The 15,529-nt window shown below is 48.9% G+C and overlaps 1 protein-coding gene across 6 annotated transcripts in view; it reads left to right on the forward strand.

Annotated features, from left to right (window-relative positions):
• The window catches only part of cacna1sa (calcium channel, voltage-dependent, L type, alpha 1S subunit, a), a 722,633-nt gene that overhangs the window by 596,626 nt on the left and 110,478 nt on the right, over positions 1-15,529 (forward strand). For 5 of the 6 annotated variants that reach the window (XR_010977454.1, XM_068056917.1, XM_068056913.1 and 2 more), the window contains one exon: positions 1,632-1,715. The exons of the other annotated variant lie outside the window; for it this stretch is intronic. Coding sequence is in view for 4 of the 5 variants with exons in the window: in XM_068056917.1 (XP_067913018.1) it covers positions 1,632-1,715 (84 nt within the window). In the remaining variant the exon portion in view is untranslated. The remainder of the gene's footprint in view (positions 1-1,631; positions 1,716-15,529) is intronic. 6 annotated transcript variants of the gene reach the window in all.

Raw genomic sequence — 15,529 nt, forward strand, 5'->3', positions numbered from 1 at the left:
AGTTTATTGTAATTTGGGGTTGGAATACTTGATTGAAACATATAAGATGCTGAGCAGTTTTGACAGGGTGGATGTGGGAAGGATGTTTCCCCTTGTGGGAGAATCTAGAACCAGGGGTCACTGTTTAAAAATGAGGGGTCACCCATTTAAGACAGAGATGAGGGGACATTTTTTGTCTTAGAGGGTCGTGAGTCTTTGTTATTCTCTTCCTCAAAAGTTGGTGGATGCAGAATTTTTGACTGAGCAAGGGGGTGGAAGGTTATCGGAGGTAGGTGGAAATGTGGAGTTATCAGTTTAGCCATGAAACTTATTGAATGGCAGCTCAGACTCAAAGGGCCGAGTGGCCTACTCCTGCTTCTAATTTGTATGTTCGTAGGTTCATATGTGAATTCTAGTCCAGGCTCGGTTGTGGTGCAGAGGGTCGGGTCAAATTCGGCAGTGTCTCCCAAGAGTGGTCAGTGGAACCCTGAGCTGGTAATTGGATTGTATGTATTCAGTGGTTCATGGAGGCGATACAGTGAATCCCAAAGATTCAGCAGTTCCCATTTGATGGTCAGTGGATTCGAGAGTCAGTGCATTTCTGAGGAGCGCCTGAGTCCTGGTGATTCAGTGAATCACAGAGGGAGATAATTGGATCTCACAGATTCAATGGGTGCCATTGAGGCTAGTGGATCCCACAGGTGTCAGCAGGACCTCAGTGGATCCCAGTGTTTCAGTTGATGCCAGAGGAAAGTCAGTGCAGTCCATAGATTCAGGAGATTTCATTGCAGGATGAATAAATAAGAGTAGGTAAGTAGATCCTGTAGATTTAATTGATCTCAGAAGAGAGTGCTGGATCCCAGAGGTGAACTCAGTGGATCCTAAGCTTCAATGGATCCAGAGGGAGAACAGTAGATCTCAGCAGAGCTTGAGTGGATCGCAGAGGGGACCATTGCTGCTTTATTGTGAGGCCTGACTGATTGGTGCAGCCATATTGGAGGTGGATTGGACAGTCAGGCTTCACTTGGTCTGGTGTTTTACTCTCTCCAGTAAATCATATTTAACGTGCCCGTCTCTGAGGCAGCGACATGAACAGCAAATGTTTCTAACCCTCCTGTATTTATTTATACACCTGGTGTGGAGGTCCCAAACTGCTCAACCTCCAGTGGGTCCTCCATTCCTTTCCTGTCTTCCAACCCTCTCCTCCTTTCCCTTCTCATTTTCCCCTCTTCCTCTCTGTCTGCTTCCCCTTTCTTCCTCCCTCTCTCTTTCCTCTCCCTCTCTCCTCTCCCCGTCTCTCTACCTTCCCCTCCCTCTCTCTCTCTTCCCCTCTGTCCCTCCCCCCTCTCTCCTCCCCTCTGTCTTTCTCTCTTCTCCTCCCCTCACTCTCTCTCTCCTCCCCTCACTCTCTCTCTCGTCCCCTCTCCCTTTCTCTCCTCCCCACACCTCCGCCTCTCTCCTCCTCCTCTCTCTCCTCCCCTCGCTTCTCCTCGCCTCGCTTCTCCCTGCCCTCTCCTCTCCTGCTCCCGTCTCCTTACCACTCCCTCTCCTCCCCTCTCTGTCTCTCCCACTGCTTCCTCTCTCCGCCTCTCTCTCTCTCTCTCTCTCTCTCTCACTCACACACACACTCACTCTGTGTTGATTCTGTTTAGGGTTATTTTGGAGATCCCTGGAATGTGTTTGACTTCCTGATTGTCATTGGAAGTATCATCGATGTTATCCTTAGTGAGGTCAATGTAAGTACAATGCTCTGCTGACCAAAATCCTGCAGGAATGAGATGGGAATGTGGCAGAAATGGCCTGAGCTCTGGCGAAGTCTTACTGCAGCTCTTCTCAATGTGTAGTTGGTTTGTGTGTCTGGGTTAGTGTTAGTTTGTGAAAGAGTGAGTGAACAAAAACAAAAGACATTTTCTGACAAAGATAAACCCACCTGGAAACAGTCTTGCTGGGTGTCACTGGTCTGTGTTAGCTCTGCCCTCTCATCTGGAGCTCCCTCACTTCTCCACCATTTCCTATTCCTTCCCTGTGGGTTTGATCTTTTGCTTTCATTTCCATTCCCCTGCTCCCCTGCAAATTATGAGGTGAATTTTGTTGGGCCAGCAGGAGCGGCAGTGTGGGGGGGCGTGGGTGGGGGGGGTTGTTGTTGAGTAAAATAGTGACAAAAGTGCTTGCCTGGAGACCCGACTTCTTGATGTCAGTTCTGGATTTTGTCAGTGGCGGGAAAGATCCAAGGCGGTGTCGGTGCCCCGTTACGGTGGCACTGTCATCTAAATTGCTGAAGAGCTAATTGGAATACATTTGCATTGAAGTGATCGCAATTTTGTGGGAGGTTTTAAATTTAGTCAAAGGTACACAGGGAGCACATGCCTTCTGATCTCCAGTCATTTAAAGGTGGTGGCATTGAGGCAAGGCCTCAGTAATGCCGCAGGAAGGCAGTTATGGGGAGCAGAGGATAAGGGAAGAGGGGGGAGTGGAGGCCATTGTCGGCCTGCAATGTAAGGGTGGGCTCATTGTAGGCTGCAGGGTTCAGGTGGGCTATATCTTGGGTGCAAGGGTTCAGTGGTCTCAGTGTTGGGTGCTGGGCTCTCTCCAAGGGTGGGCATTAGCACTTATTCCGAGGGGAGCAGCAAAGGCAAAGATGCCAAGGCAAGTTTGTCTCTGCAAGGGCAGCACTCTGATACTGATCAGCTGGCATGGGTCTCATACACTCTGTCTTTATGGACCCCTATGCCATGCAGCAGAGACTCAGAGAGAGGAAGTGCCAGGATCTAGCTGGGACTGCGTGTGAAGCACCAAGAGGAGAGTGGCGCCAAGAAGGGCCTACTCGTGCCAGAGTGTGTACCAGACTCGCCTCAGATACCTCCAAGTGTCCGAGCAGCAATGTCAATGAAAACTGTGACTCTAGGGAGGCCATCACCAACATATGCTCCATGCTGCAGAACCAGCTGCAACCCATGGGCTTCAGTGGACACCCAATGCCTGTGGCCCTGAAGATCACCGTGGCATTCAACCTCTATGTGTCTGACTATTTCCAGGGATCCATTGGGGACATGTTGCAGTTTTCCAGGCAGCAGCCCACCACTGCATCAAGGAGGTGACCAATGCGCTGTTCAGGCGGGCCTGCACCTATGTGTGGTACCCAACCGACCCTGACAGTCGGCCGGAGAGGGCCATCAGCTTCAGAGCCATCACTGGATTCCCCCAGGTGCATGTGGCCATCAAGGCTCCCACAGAGCAGCCAGTTGCCTTCATCAACAGGAAGGGCTTCCATTCCATCAACGCTGAACAGGTCTGTGACCACCGAAGGCGTTTCCTGCAGGTGTGTGCCGCTTCCCGGGATGCAGCCATGATGCCAACGTACTTCGACAGTCCCAGGTGCCACAGCTTTTCAGGCCCCCCACCCCCCAACTCACGTTCAGGGAGGGATTACTGTGGACAAGGGCTACCCATTGAAGACATGGCTGCCGACGCTGGTGAGGAACCCTCACAATGCAACTGAGGAGAGGTACACAATTGCCATGGCTCCACCGAGCAACCATTGGGCTGCTCAAGATAAAATTCCGCTATCTGGATCGATCCAGTGGATCCCTGCAGTATACCCCAGTGAGGGTCTCGCGTATTGTGCTGGTCTGCTGTGCTCTACACAATCTAGCACTGCAGAGGGGCGAGGCCCTGCATGCAGAGGACATGATTAGTCATCAGTCCTCATCTGACAAGGAGGATGTGGAGGAGGTTAATGAGTGGGCAGCACTGGATATTGATTCCCCTGCACCAGAGGCCAGGCACACTGAGACGGGCAAGGGAGGCAAGCGACAATCTCAGACTTAACTGCTTCATGCCACCTCTCACAGTGAACTTAATAAAGACTCAAATCATTGTCTTCAGTCTGTTGCCTCCTTTCTATCTCCATTGCAAGCCGAGCATCTAGCTTAACCACGTGCTCTGCCACAACTGAAACGCTCACCAAAGGAGGCCTGTGCCGACACTGGCAGCACATTGAGGGAGCAATAGTGAAGGCAGCAGCTCACAATTCAGTCCTGAAAGAATGAGCTTTTTTCAACAATGAATTTGAATGCTATTTATGACACCAATTGCAGAAAACAATACAAAGGCCATAATTAATACACCCGGACAGCCCCAAGTCCGTATAGTTTTTAAAAATTCATTCATGGGATGTGGGCGTCGCTGGCCAGGCCAGCATTTATTGCCCATCCCTAATTGCCCTTGAGAAGGTGGTGGCGAGCTGCTTCTTAAACCGCTGTAGTCCATTTGGGGTAGGTACACCCACAGTGCTGTTAGGAAGGGAGTTCCAGGATTTTGACCCAGCGACAGTGAAGGAACGGTGATATAGTTCCAAGTCAGGATGGTGTGTGACTTGGAGGGGAACTTGCAGGTGGTGATGTTCCCATGCATCTGCTGCTCCGGTCCTTCGAGATGGTAGAGGTCGCGGGTTTGGAAGATGCTGTCTAAGGAGCCTTGGTGCATTACTGCAGTGCATCTTGTAAATGGTACACACTGCTGCTACAGCGCGTCTGTGGTGGAGGGAGTGAATGTTTGTGGATGGGGTGCCAATCAAGCGGGCTGCTTTGTTGGTGTCCAGGCTCTCCTTTATATGTTATCCTGTGCTTCTACACAGTGTGACTGCTGAGATGGAGGTAGGCTGCTGATTGATCTGTCCCTTACTTTTTGATGGCTTTGGCAGCCATCCTCTGACTGCCTGAAGCCTGGAGAGCCCCAGATACCTGAGGGTTTCCAGGACAGGTGCAGGACTCTTCTCAGATGTTGCAGCTACTGGAGCTGGGCTCATTGACAGAGGGGCTGAGGAGACACAGTCCACACAGGGGAGCCCCAGATGTGGCGGTCAGCCTTTCCTCCTCCCTTTCAAAGCTCACTTGATGCTCCTTGCTGACCAGAGAAGGACGCGGAGCTGGAGAAGATTCCAGGCGCCTCATCCTTCTCTTGCCTTGTCACTGCTGCGTTAAGCTCATGGCCAAGGCAATGGTGTGCATGTCTGCGCGCATCTGTGGGATCTGGCTCTCCAGGAAGGTCACCAACCTCTCGTTGGAGGAAGCCATTCAGTCACACGCCTGAGACATGGCAGCATTCATGGCCTGGATGGACTCCTCCTCCGCCAGATGTTGTCGTACCTCTATCTGGAACTCCAGCATGCCCTGTGCTGTCAACACCAGAGGCTGGTTATCAGCCTGGGGTTCAGCATGAGCCTGACTGCCCACAATCCTCCAACTGTCAGAGGCCTCGGCTGTCTCAGCCTCTGTCAGCTGCTCGGGCGCATGTGTGATGCTCTCACCAGCTTGTGACCCTGAATCGAAGCCCAAACGAGTACCCACCGAGATGAAAGTATCTGCGCTGGTGGAGGGTGCAGGAGAATGATGTGATGGTGCATCCTCTGACTGCTCATCCTCAGAGGTCGGCGGGAGGCCCCTGTTACTGTGGCTGTGCTTGCATCTGGTGCACGTCGACCTGCATGAGGGAACACAAACATGCGTGTGATAGGTTACTCAGATCTTGTCATGCCAAGCATGTGTGATGTGGATCTCCAGACATGTAATTGAGGACACATGAACACACTGTCTCCTCACTCTCTTGTACAGACATTCCAGTCTCACCATCCGCGATTGCTCAGCCACTCTGGGCCCTCGCTTGCTCCAGTGCCTCCTCCTCTGAGGCGTCAGAGCACGCACATCAGGGATCCCTCCGCCAGTACTTGAGGTCTCCCTCATGTTATGGGCCCATTTCTCCTGCAAGCAGAAAGAGGGACATAGTTAGTCTTTGCAGAAAATGCTACAGAACTGTGATACTAGTGACAGCCCCTTGTCCCCTGATGGGCTCTCCCACATTGTTCCTCTTCACCTCCGCTCTCAGAGGTGCAATGGGGCTGAGCTGTGAAAGAAGGCGGCCTGTCACTGAGATGCAGCCATGCATCTGCCAGGATGTGATAATGCCTCACTCCCTTGCCACTGCCTTTGTGGTCACTCACTCCTCAAGTAGTGTGCCCTCCAGTGTAGCAACATGTGGGCCCCAAAGAGGAGAGAGGTATGGAGCACTCACCTTGGTGGAGTGAAGCACAATGGACCCAGTTCCAGGGGGTGATCCCATGGCAGCTGAGCTCATATGCAATCTTCATCCAGGTTTGCTTTGTCAGGTGGGAGGGTCTCTTCTTGCCATCCCTTGGAAAGAACACCTCCCGCCTTTCCCTTGCAGCCTGGAGGAGATTCTCCATGGAGACCCCATGTGGCCACCTGGTGTTTTTCCCCTGCCATGATCCCAGTCAGCAGCAGTTGTGGCGCAGAGGGCTCCAGCAGAACTCCAAGTTCGCTGCCTCATTAAAAGGCAGCAATACAAGCAGCTGGGCAGCGCGTTAAAAATGGCGCCAACACCTACATTAGATCTATTTGATGCTGCAATCAGCGCCTCAGAGCACACTCCTGTCCTATGATGGGATACACCCTGTGCCTCCAATATATTAAGTGGCCGGGTGCCATCTGTATGGCAGTCAGCTGGCTGCACACACAACATGCGACGAGAGCACCAGCTTCCAGTGCCACCACTGGGACCTATGATGGACTGATCAAATTTACCCCTACCATTTCACTTTGTTATTGTTTTCAATTTCTCTGGACATTCCCATATTGCACACCCTTAACCCGAGCGAGTCTAGTGAGAGCCCTTAACCCGAGTGAGTTCAGTGAGGGCCCTTAACCCGAGCGAGTCTAGTGAGGGCCCTTAACCCGAGCGAGTCTAGTGAGAGCCCTTAACCCGAGCGAGTCTAGTGAGAGCCTTTAACCCGAGTGAGTCCAGTGAGAGCCCTTAACCCGAGTGAGTTCAGTGAGGGCCCTTAACCCGAGCGGGTCTAGTGAGAGCCTTTAACCCGAGCGAGTCTAGTGAGAGCCCTTAACCCGAGCGAGTCTAGTGAGAGCCTTTAACCCGAGTGAGTCTAGTGAGAGCCCTTAACCCGAGTGAGTCTAGTGAGAGCCCTTAACCCGAGTGAGTCTAGTGAGGGCCCTTAACCCGAGCGAGTCTAGTGAGGGCCCTTAACCCGAGCGAGTCTAGTGAGAGCCTTCAACTCGAGTGAGTCTAGTGAGAGCCCTTAACCCGAGCGAGTCTAGTGAGGGCCCTTAACCCGAGCGAGTCTAGTGAGAGCCTTTAACCCGAGTGAGTCTAGTGAGAGCCCTTAGCCCGAGTGAGTTCAGTGAGGGCCCTTAACCCGAGCGAGTCAAGTGAGAGCCTTTAACCCGAGTGAGTCTAGTGAGAGCCTTTAACCCGAGTGAGTCTAGTGAGAGCCCTTAACCCGAGTGAGTCTAGTGAGGGCCTTTAACCCGAGTGAGTCTAGTGAGAGCCCTTAACCCGAGTGAGTCTAGTGAGGGCCTTTAACCCGAGTGAGTCTAGTGAGAGCCCTTAACCCGAGTGAGTCTAGTGAGAGCCCTTAACCCGAGTGAGACTAGTGAGGGCCCTTAACCCGAGTGAGTCTAGTGAGGGCCCTTAACCCGAGCGAGTTCAGTGAGAGCCGTTAACCCGAATGAGTCTAGTGAGAGCCTTTAACCCGAGTGAGTTCAGTGAGGGCCCTTAACCCGAGTGAGTCTAGTGAGGGCCCTTAACCCGAGTGAGTCTAGTGAGGGCCCTTAACCCGAGTGAGTTCAGTGAGGGCCCTTAACCCGAGTGAGTCTAGTGAGGGCCCTTAACCCGAGTGAGTTCAGTGAGGGCCCTTAACCCGAGTGAGTTCATTGAGAGCCTTTAACCCGAGTGAGTCTAGTGAGAGCCTTTAACCCGAGTGAGTTCAGTGAGAGCCCTTAACCCGAGTGAGTCTAGTGAGAGCCCTTAACCCGAGTGAGTCTAGTGAGAGCCTTTAACCCGAGTGAGTTCAGTGAGGGCCCTTAACCCGAGTGAGTCTAGTGAGAGCCCTTAACCCGAGTGAGTCTAGTGAGGGCCCTTAACCCGAGTGAGTTCAGTGAGGGCCCTTAACCCGAGTGAGTTCATTGAGAGCCTTTAACCCGAGTGAGTCTAGTGAGAGCCTTTAACCCGAGTGAGTCTAGTGAGGGCCCTTAACCCGAGTGAGTCTAGTGAGAGCCCTTAACCCGAGTGAGTCTAGTGAGAGCCTTTAACCCGAGTGAGTCTAGTGAGGGCCTTTAACCCGAGTGAGTTCAGTGAGAGCCCTTAACCCGAATGAGTCTAGTGATGGCCTTTAACCCGAGTGAGTCTAGTGAGGGCCCTTAACCCGAGTGAGTCTAGTGAGGGCGCATAACCCAAGTGAGTCTAGTGAGGGCCTTTAACCTGAGTGAGTTCAGTGAGAGCCCTTAACCCGAGTGTCTAGTGAGGGCCCTTAACCCGAGTGAGTTCAGTGAGAGCCCTTAACCCGAGTGAGTCTAGTGAGGGCCCTTAACCCGAGTGAGTCTAGTGAGGGCCCTTAACCCGAGTGAGTCTCGTGAGAGCCTTTAACCCGAGTGAGTTCAGTGAGAGCCCTTAACCCGAGTGAGTCTAGTGAGGGCCTTTAACCCGAGTGAGTCTAGTGAGGGCCTTTAACCCGAGTGAGTCTAGTGAGAGCCCTTAACCCGAGTGAGTCTAGTGAGAGCCTTTAACCCGAGTGAGTCTAGTGAGAGCCCTTAACCCGAGTGAGTCTAGTGAGAGCCTTTAACCCGAGTGAGTCTAGTGAGGGCCCTTAACCCGAGTGAGTCTAGTGAGGGCCTTTAACCCGAGTGGGTTCAGTGAGAGCCCTTAACCCGAGTGAGTTCAGTGAGGGCCCTTAACCCGAGCGAGTCTAGTGAGAGCCTTTATCCCGAGTGAGTCTAGTGAGGGCCTTTAACCCGAGTGAGTTCAGTGAGAGCCCTTAACTCAAGTGAGTCTAGTGAGGGCCCTTAACCCGAGTGAGTCTAGTGAGGGCCCTTAACCCGAGTGAGTTCAGTGAGAGCCCTTAACCCGAGTGAGTCTAGTGAGGGCCCTTAACCCGAGTGAGTTCAGTGAGGGCCCTTAACCCGAGTGAGTCTAGTGAGAGCCTTTAATCCGAGTGAGTCTAGTGAGAGCCTTTAACCCGAGTGAGTCTAGTGAGAGCCCTTAACCCGAGTGAGTTCAGTGAGGGCCTTTAACCTGAGTGAGTTCAGTGAGAGCCTTTAACCCGAGTGAGTCTAGTGAGGGCCTTTAGCCCGAGTGAGTCTAGTGAAGGCCCTTAACCCGAGTGAGTCTAGTGAAGGCCTTTAACCCGAGTGAGTCTAGTGAAGGCCTTTAACCCGAGTGAGTTCAGTGAGGGCCTTTAACCCGAGTGAGTCTAGTGAGGGCCCTTAACCCGAGTGAGTTCAGTGAGGGCCTTTAACCCGAGTGAGTTCAGTGAGGGCCTTTAACCCGAGTGAGTCTAGTGAGGGCCCTTAACCCGAGTGAGTCTAGTGAAGGCCCTTAACCCGAGTGAGTTCAGTGAGAGCCTTTAACCCGAGTGAGTCTAGTGAGGGCCCTTAACCCGAGTGAGTCTAGTGAGGGCCTTTAACCCGAGTGAGTCTAGTGAGGGCCCTTAACCCGAGTGAGTCTAGTGAGGGCCCTTAACCCGAGTGAGTCCAGCGAGGGCCTTGAGCCCCAGTGAGCTTTTGCTTGCATTAGTGCTGATTGATTGACTATGTAACCATGGACAAGGCTTACTGCCTGGGATATCTCCTATTGGCTGTCTCTTTTCCTTGGGGTCAATGGCAAGTACCTCCCAGGGTCAGAGCTGGTCACCAGTGGGTAGCAGTGGTAGGGAGAATGGGGATGATTAATGAGGTTGGGACAATTCTCATTGATCCCAGGGACAGCTTGGATCACAACATTCAGTGAGAGTTTAATGTGCCAACATGCATTGTAATAGGTGCTCTCCAGTACCCAGGGCAGGTGTAGCACAGGACTGTGGTGAAAGCCCAGTGTGCCCAGGCTGAGCCATTGCTTACCAACCCCTGGGCCAATTAACCATCACAGAAACAACATGGGCCATCTGTAATTATCAGACACCCAGCAATTCTGCTCCATTGGAGAAAGGGTGTGTGTGGGTGCACACTGTTATGAGTGAATGGTGGGTTCTGGTGTTTTTGTGTATAAGGGCTTGCTCTGTGCATACTTTCTCTCTCCCTCTGTGTGTCTCCCTCTCTCCCTTTCTCTTTTTCTCTCTGTCCCTTTCTTTATGTTTCTGTCCATTCTCTCCCTGTCTTTTTCTTTCTCCCTCTGTCTCAGTCCCCTCCTTTCTTTTTGGTCCACTCTTTCCTTCTCTCTCTCTCTCCTGCTCTGTGCTCACCTCTTCATTCCTTTGACAGATAGCTCTTGCTTCCAGTGGGGGTCTCTACTGCCTGAGCTCTGGATGCGACTCCAGTGTAAATATCCGGCTGCATGTGGGGTTGGGTGTGTGCTGTGCTGTGCTGTGCTTCCGTTTGGGGTGTGGAGTTCACAATATGTAATCAACTATCAAATCAGATTCAAACACTCAAAGAAGCAAATGCATTGAGTTAACAGCCTGTCCTCTGGGGACTGGGAACAGTAACAGATCGCACCCTCTTGCTGATGTGCTAAGGCTTCTGCAGAAAGCTATAACAAGGCCTAGACCCAGCAGTTTCAGCCCTCTGACTTGGCCCAAGGATGAGAGACCAAGGAGGTTAAATACCAATTGACTAAAAGGTGGGGCTGCAGTGCACAAAGAAAGTGGGCATCATGGCCTCAAAATACAAAATGTCTGACCTGGAAGTAAACACAGACTACCCCTCCCTCTGTATCTGGCTGTATCTGAACCCAGTCATGTTTCACACAAAGAGCCAGTTTATCATAATGTCTCCCCATTCCTCATCTCTACTTGACCCAGCTGAGATCCAGAGCAGCCAATGTGGGGGAATTGTGCGTGTGAGTGTGAATAGTGAGTTGTCCTGACATACCTGTCTTCACTGGGTGAGCTTGTGCTCAGAGACTGCACAAACCTGCTACACCATTAAATCCTGCCCCAATTCCCTGACTGTTAGTCTGGGGGAGGGAGTCGGGATCCAGAATGTTCCATCCTGAATGCCAGATGTGCCTTGAGAGACACCTAAATTTCCTTATATTTGCTTCTTTGAGCAGTGCAGGCCCTAACCAACTCATTGTGGATGGAAATAGATGTGATAACGTTCTGTCAGTCAATTAAACAGTTACTGACGTTCAACCCCAGCTCCTGTCAGTGGAAGAATAACTGGCCTGAGGAACGCTCTTTTTCAGTCACTCATTAACATGGTCTGTGAGCCCACTAACTGGGCCTTCGCTTCCCACGGTCTCCCTAGTCCCTCTCGCACTAACTCCACTTGCTCCTTCCCATCATGTTTCTCCCTCCGATGAAAGGCCCACCTCCTCCTGAGTACCTAACCCCATTTTCCCAAGTCACCACATGCATGAGTTTTGGTTCCACAGATTTCTGGTTCGATTACCTCTCTAATATCCATACTGGGTGCCACACATCCCTCTTGACAACAGATACTTGTATAACGCCTTTCATGTTCCAAAACGAACGTCCTGATACACTTCATGGAGGTGTCATCAATAAAATGGGTGCTGAACCACGTAAGACTATGATAGGCCAGGTGACCAAAAGCTCAGTCAAAGAGGTAGGTTATAAGAAGTGTCTTAAAGGAGAAAAGAGAGGCAAAAGGTTAAGGGAGCTTCGGGCCTAGTCAGCTGAAGGCATGTCTGCCAACAGTGGAGAAATAAACTTGGGATGCTCAAGAGGCCAGAATTAGACGAGTGCAGATATTGTAGAGGGTTTTGGGGCTGGAGGAAATTACAGAGATAGGGAGAGCGAGGCTATGGAGGGATTTGAAAAGAAGAATGAGAATGTTAAAATTGAGGTGTTGCTAAACCAGCAGCCAGTTTAGGTCAGGAAGCACAGGGATGATAAGAGAACAGAACTTATTGCGAGTTAGGACAGGGGCAGCAGAGTTTTTGGATGGCCTCAAGTTTACAGAGATTGTATGGTGGGAGGCCGAGCAGGAGTGCTTTAGAATGGTCTCGTCTGGAGGTAACATGGATGAGGGTTTCAGCAGCAGATGAGCTGCGGCAGGGGCAGAGTCGGGTGATGTTACGGAAGTGGATGTCGGAGAGGATATGGGGTTGGAAGCTCAGCTTGGGGTTAAATAGAGGCCCTGACTGGGAGGGGGATGGAATTTGTGACCAGGAGATGATAGGTGCCCAATGTTTAAATGGAGGCAAAGAAGCCAGGAACAGGTGGAGGCCATTTAACCCCTTGCTTCTCTTCTATTCAATGAGATCATGGCTTATCTGTGACCTAACTCTATATACCCTATACGTAAAAGATTCCATGGCATATTTCGAAGAAGAGCAAGGGAGCTATCCTGGTTAATATTTATCCCTCAATGAACATCACAAAAAACAAATTATCTGGTCATTATCAAATTGCTGTTTGTGGGAGCTTGCTGTGTGCAAATTAGCAGCTGTATTTCCCACATTGCAACAGTGGCTACACTTCAAAGTACTTTATTTACTGTAAAGCACTTCAGGACAACTGATGGTTGAGAAAAGCACTACATAAATCTTTCTCTTTTTTCTTCTCTTCAAATCTCCTCTCAGCCTTCTTCTCTAAAGCAAACAGTCCCAATTTCTCCAATCTATCAACATAATTGAAGTCCCTCGTCCCTGGCACTATTCTTATAATTTTTTTCTGCACCCTTTCTAAAGTCTTCACATCCTGCCTAAGGTGTGGTGCCCAGAATTGGGCATAATACTCCAGTTGAGGTCAAACCAGTGTTTATACAGGCTCACCATAACGTCCTTGCTTTTGTAAGGAGACCAATATTGTCCACAATACTCTAGATGTGGTCTCACCAATGCCACATACAACTGTAGCAAAACATCTCTACTTTTATATTCCATTCCTCTTGCAATAAGCGAAAATATTGTATTTGCCTTCTTAATTTGCTGTAATCATTTGCTGTACCTTCATACTTTTATACTAAGACACCCAGATCCCTCTGAATCTCAGAGTTCTGCAGTCTCTCTCCATTTAAATAATATGTTGCTTTTCTATTTTCCAGCCAAAGTGGAGAGGTTCACATTTTCCCACATTATACTCCATCTGCCAAATCTTTGCCCACTCACTTAACCTATCTATACCTTTTTTCAGACTCCTTATGTCCTCTTCACAACTTACTCTCCTACCTATCTTTGTGTCATCATCAAATTTAGCAACTATGCATTCTGTCCCTCCATCCAAGTCATTGACATAGATTGTAAATAGTTGAGGCCCCAGCACATGTTCCTTGTGAAACTCCACTAGTTACAGCTTGCCAACCTGAAATTGACCCATTTATGCCTACTCTCTGTTTCCTGCTAGCTAACCAATCCTCTGCCCATGCTAATATCTTACCTCCTATACCATGGGCTCTTATTTTGTTTAGTAACCTTTGATGTGGCACCTTGTCAAATGTCTTCTGGAAATCTAAGTTCAGTACATCCACACATTCCTCTTTATCCATGTTGCTTGTTACTTCCTCAAAGAACTCTAATAAATTTGTCAAACACGATTTCCCTTTCACAATACCAGGTTGACTCTGCCTAATTGCATTGAAATTTTCTAATTGACCTGCTATAATCTCCTTAATAATAGATTCCAGCATTTTCCTTATGACAGATGTTAAGCTAACTGGCCTGTAATTTCCTGCTTTCTGACTTCCTTTCATGAAGAGCGGAGATACATTTGCTATTTTCAAATCTGATGGGACCTTTCCAGAATCTAGGGAATTTTGGAAAATTAAACCAATACATCCACTATCTCGGTAGACATTTCAGATCCTAGGATGAAGTCCATCAGGACCTGGGGACTTGTCAGCTTTTAGTTCTAATAATTTTCTCAGTACCCTTTCCCTGGTGATGGTAATTGTTTTAAGTTCCTCCCTCCCTTTCAACTCTTGATTCACAGTTGTTTCTGGGATGTAATTTGTATCCTCCACAGTGAAAACAGATGCAGAAAATCTGTTCAATTCCTCCGCCATTTCCTTATTTTCCATTATTAACTCCCCAGACTCACTCTCTCGAGGACAGCATTCACTTTACTTACTCTTTTCCTTTTTAAATACCTCTAGAAACTCTTACTGTTCATTTTTATATTTCTATCTAGCCTTCTCGTGTACTCTAATTTCTCTCATTATTTTTTTAGTCATTTTTTGCTGTTTTTTATATTCTGTCCAATCTTCTGACCTGCCTCCCATCTTTGCTGAATTGTATGCTTTTTCTTTCAATTTGATACTATCTTTAACTTCCTTCATTAGTCACGAATGGTGCGTCCTTCCCCTAGAGTCTTTCTTTCTCACTGGAATGTATCTTTGCTGAGTATTATGAAATATCTCCTTAAATGTCGGCCGCTGCATCTCTAATGACCTATCCCTTAACCTAATTTCCCAGTTTGCTTCTGCCAGCTCTGTCCTTAAACCCTCTAAATTACCCTTATTTAAGTTTAAAACACTAGTCTTAGATCCACTCTTCTCACCCTCAAACTCAATGCGAAAATCAGTCATGTTGTGATCACTGCTACCTAGGGGCACCTTTGCGATGATGTCATTAATTAATCCTGTCTCGTTACACATTACCAGATCTAGAGTAGCCTGCTCTCCAGTTGGCTCCAGAATGTACTGTTTTAAAAAACTCTCCTGAAAACGCTCCATGAACTCATCTTCCAGGCTACCTTTGCTAATCTGATTTGTCCAATCTATCTGTACATTAAAATCACCCATGATTATCGCCATACCTTTCTCACAAACCCCCATTATTTCTTCCTGTATACCCCATCCTACAGTGTGGTTACTGTTAGGGGGCCTATAAACTACTCCCACAAGTGACTTCCTATCTTTACTATTTCTTATCTCTACCCAAATTGATTTTACACCTTGATTTTTAGAACTAAGGTCACCTCTCTCTATTGTACTAATGTCATCCATAATTTACAGAACTACCCTTCCAGCTTTTCCTAGTTTCTTGTCCTTTCAAAATATCATGTACCCTTGAATATTCAGGTCCCACCCTTTGTCATCTTGCAACCATGTCTCTGTAATGTCTATCAGATCATACATATTTACTTCTGTTTGAGCAATTCATTTGGTTTGTTATGGATGCTATGTGCATTCAAATACAGAGTCATTAGTTCTGTCTTTTTACTATTTGCGCAACCTCTAACTTTAGCTGCTTGCACACTCTTAATTTTGTACATTCTGTCTCTTCCTGCCACGCTCTGATTATTATTTCCCTTGTTGCTACCTTGCTCTCTTGCCTTGTCCTCTCTCTTTAATTTATCATATCTTCTCTCACTTGATCCCTTGCCCTCACTATTTAGTTTAAAACCCTCTCTACCACCCTAGTTATATGGCTCACTAGAACACTGGTCCCAGCACAGTTCAAGTGAAGAACATCCCAACGGTACAGCTCCCACTTTCCCCAGTACTGGTGCCAGTGCTCCATGAATCGAAACCCATTTCTGCCACACCAATCTTTGAGCCACACATTTAACTCTGTAATCTTATTTACCCTACTTCAATTTTCTCATGGCTCAGGTAATAAT

This window comes from Heterodontus francisci, chromosome 25, assembly GCF_036365525.1.
Source record: "Heterodontus francisci isolate sHetFra1 chromosome 25, sHetFra1.hap1, whole genome shotgun sequence".
NCBI lineage: Eukaryota > Metazoa > Chordata > Chondrichthyes > Heterodontiformes > Heterodontidae > Heterodontus > Heterodontus francisci.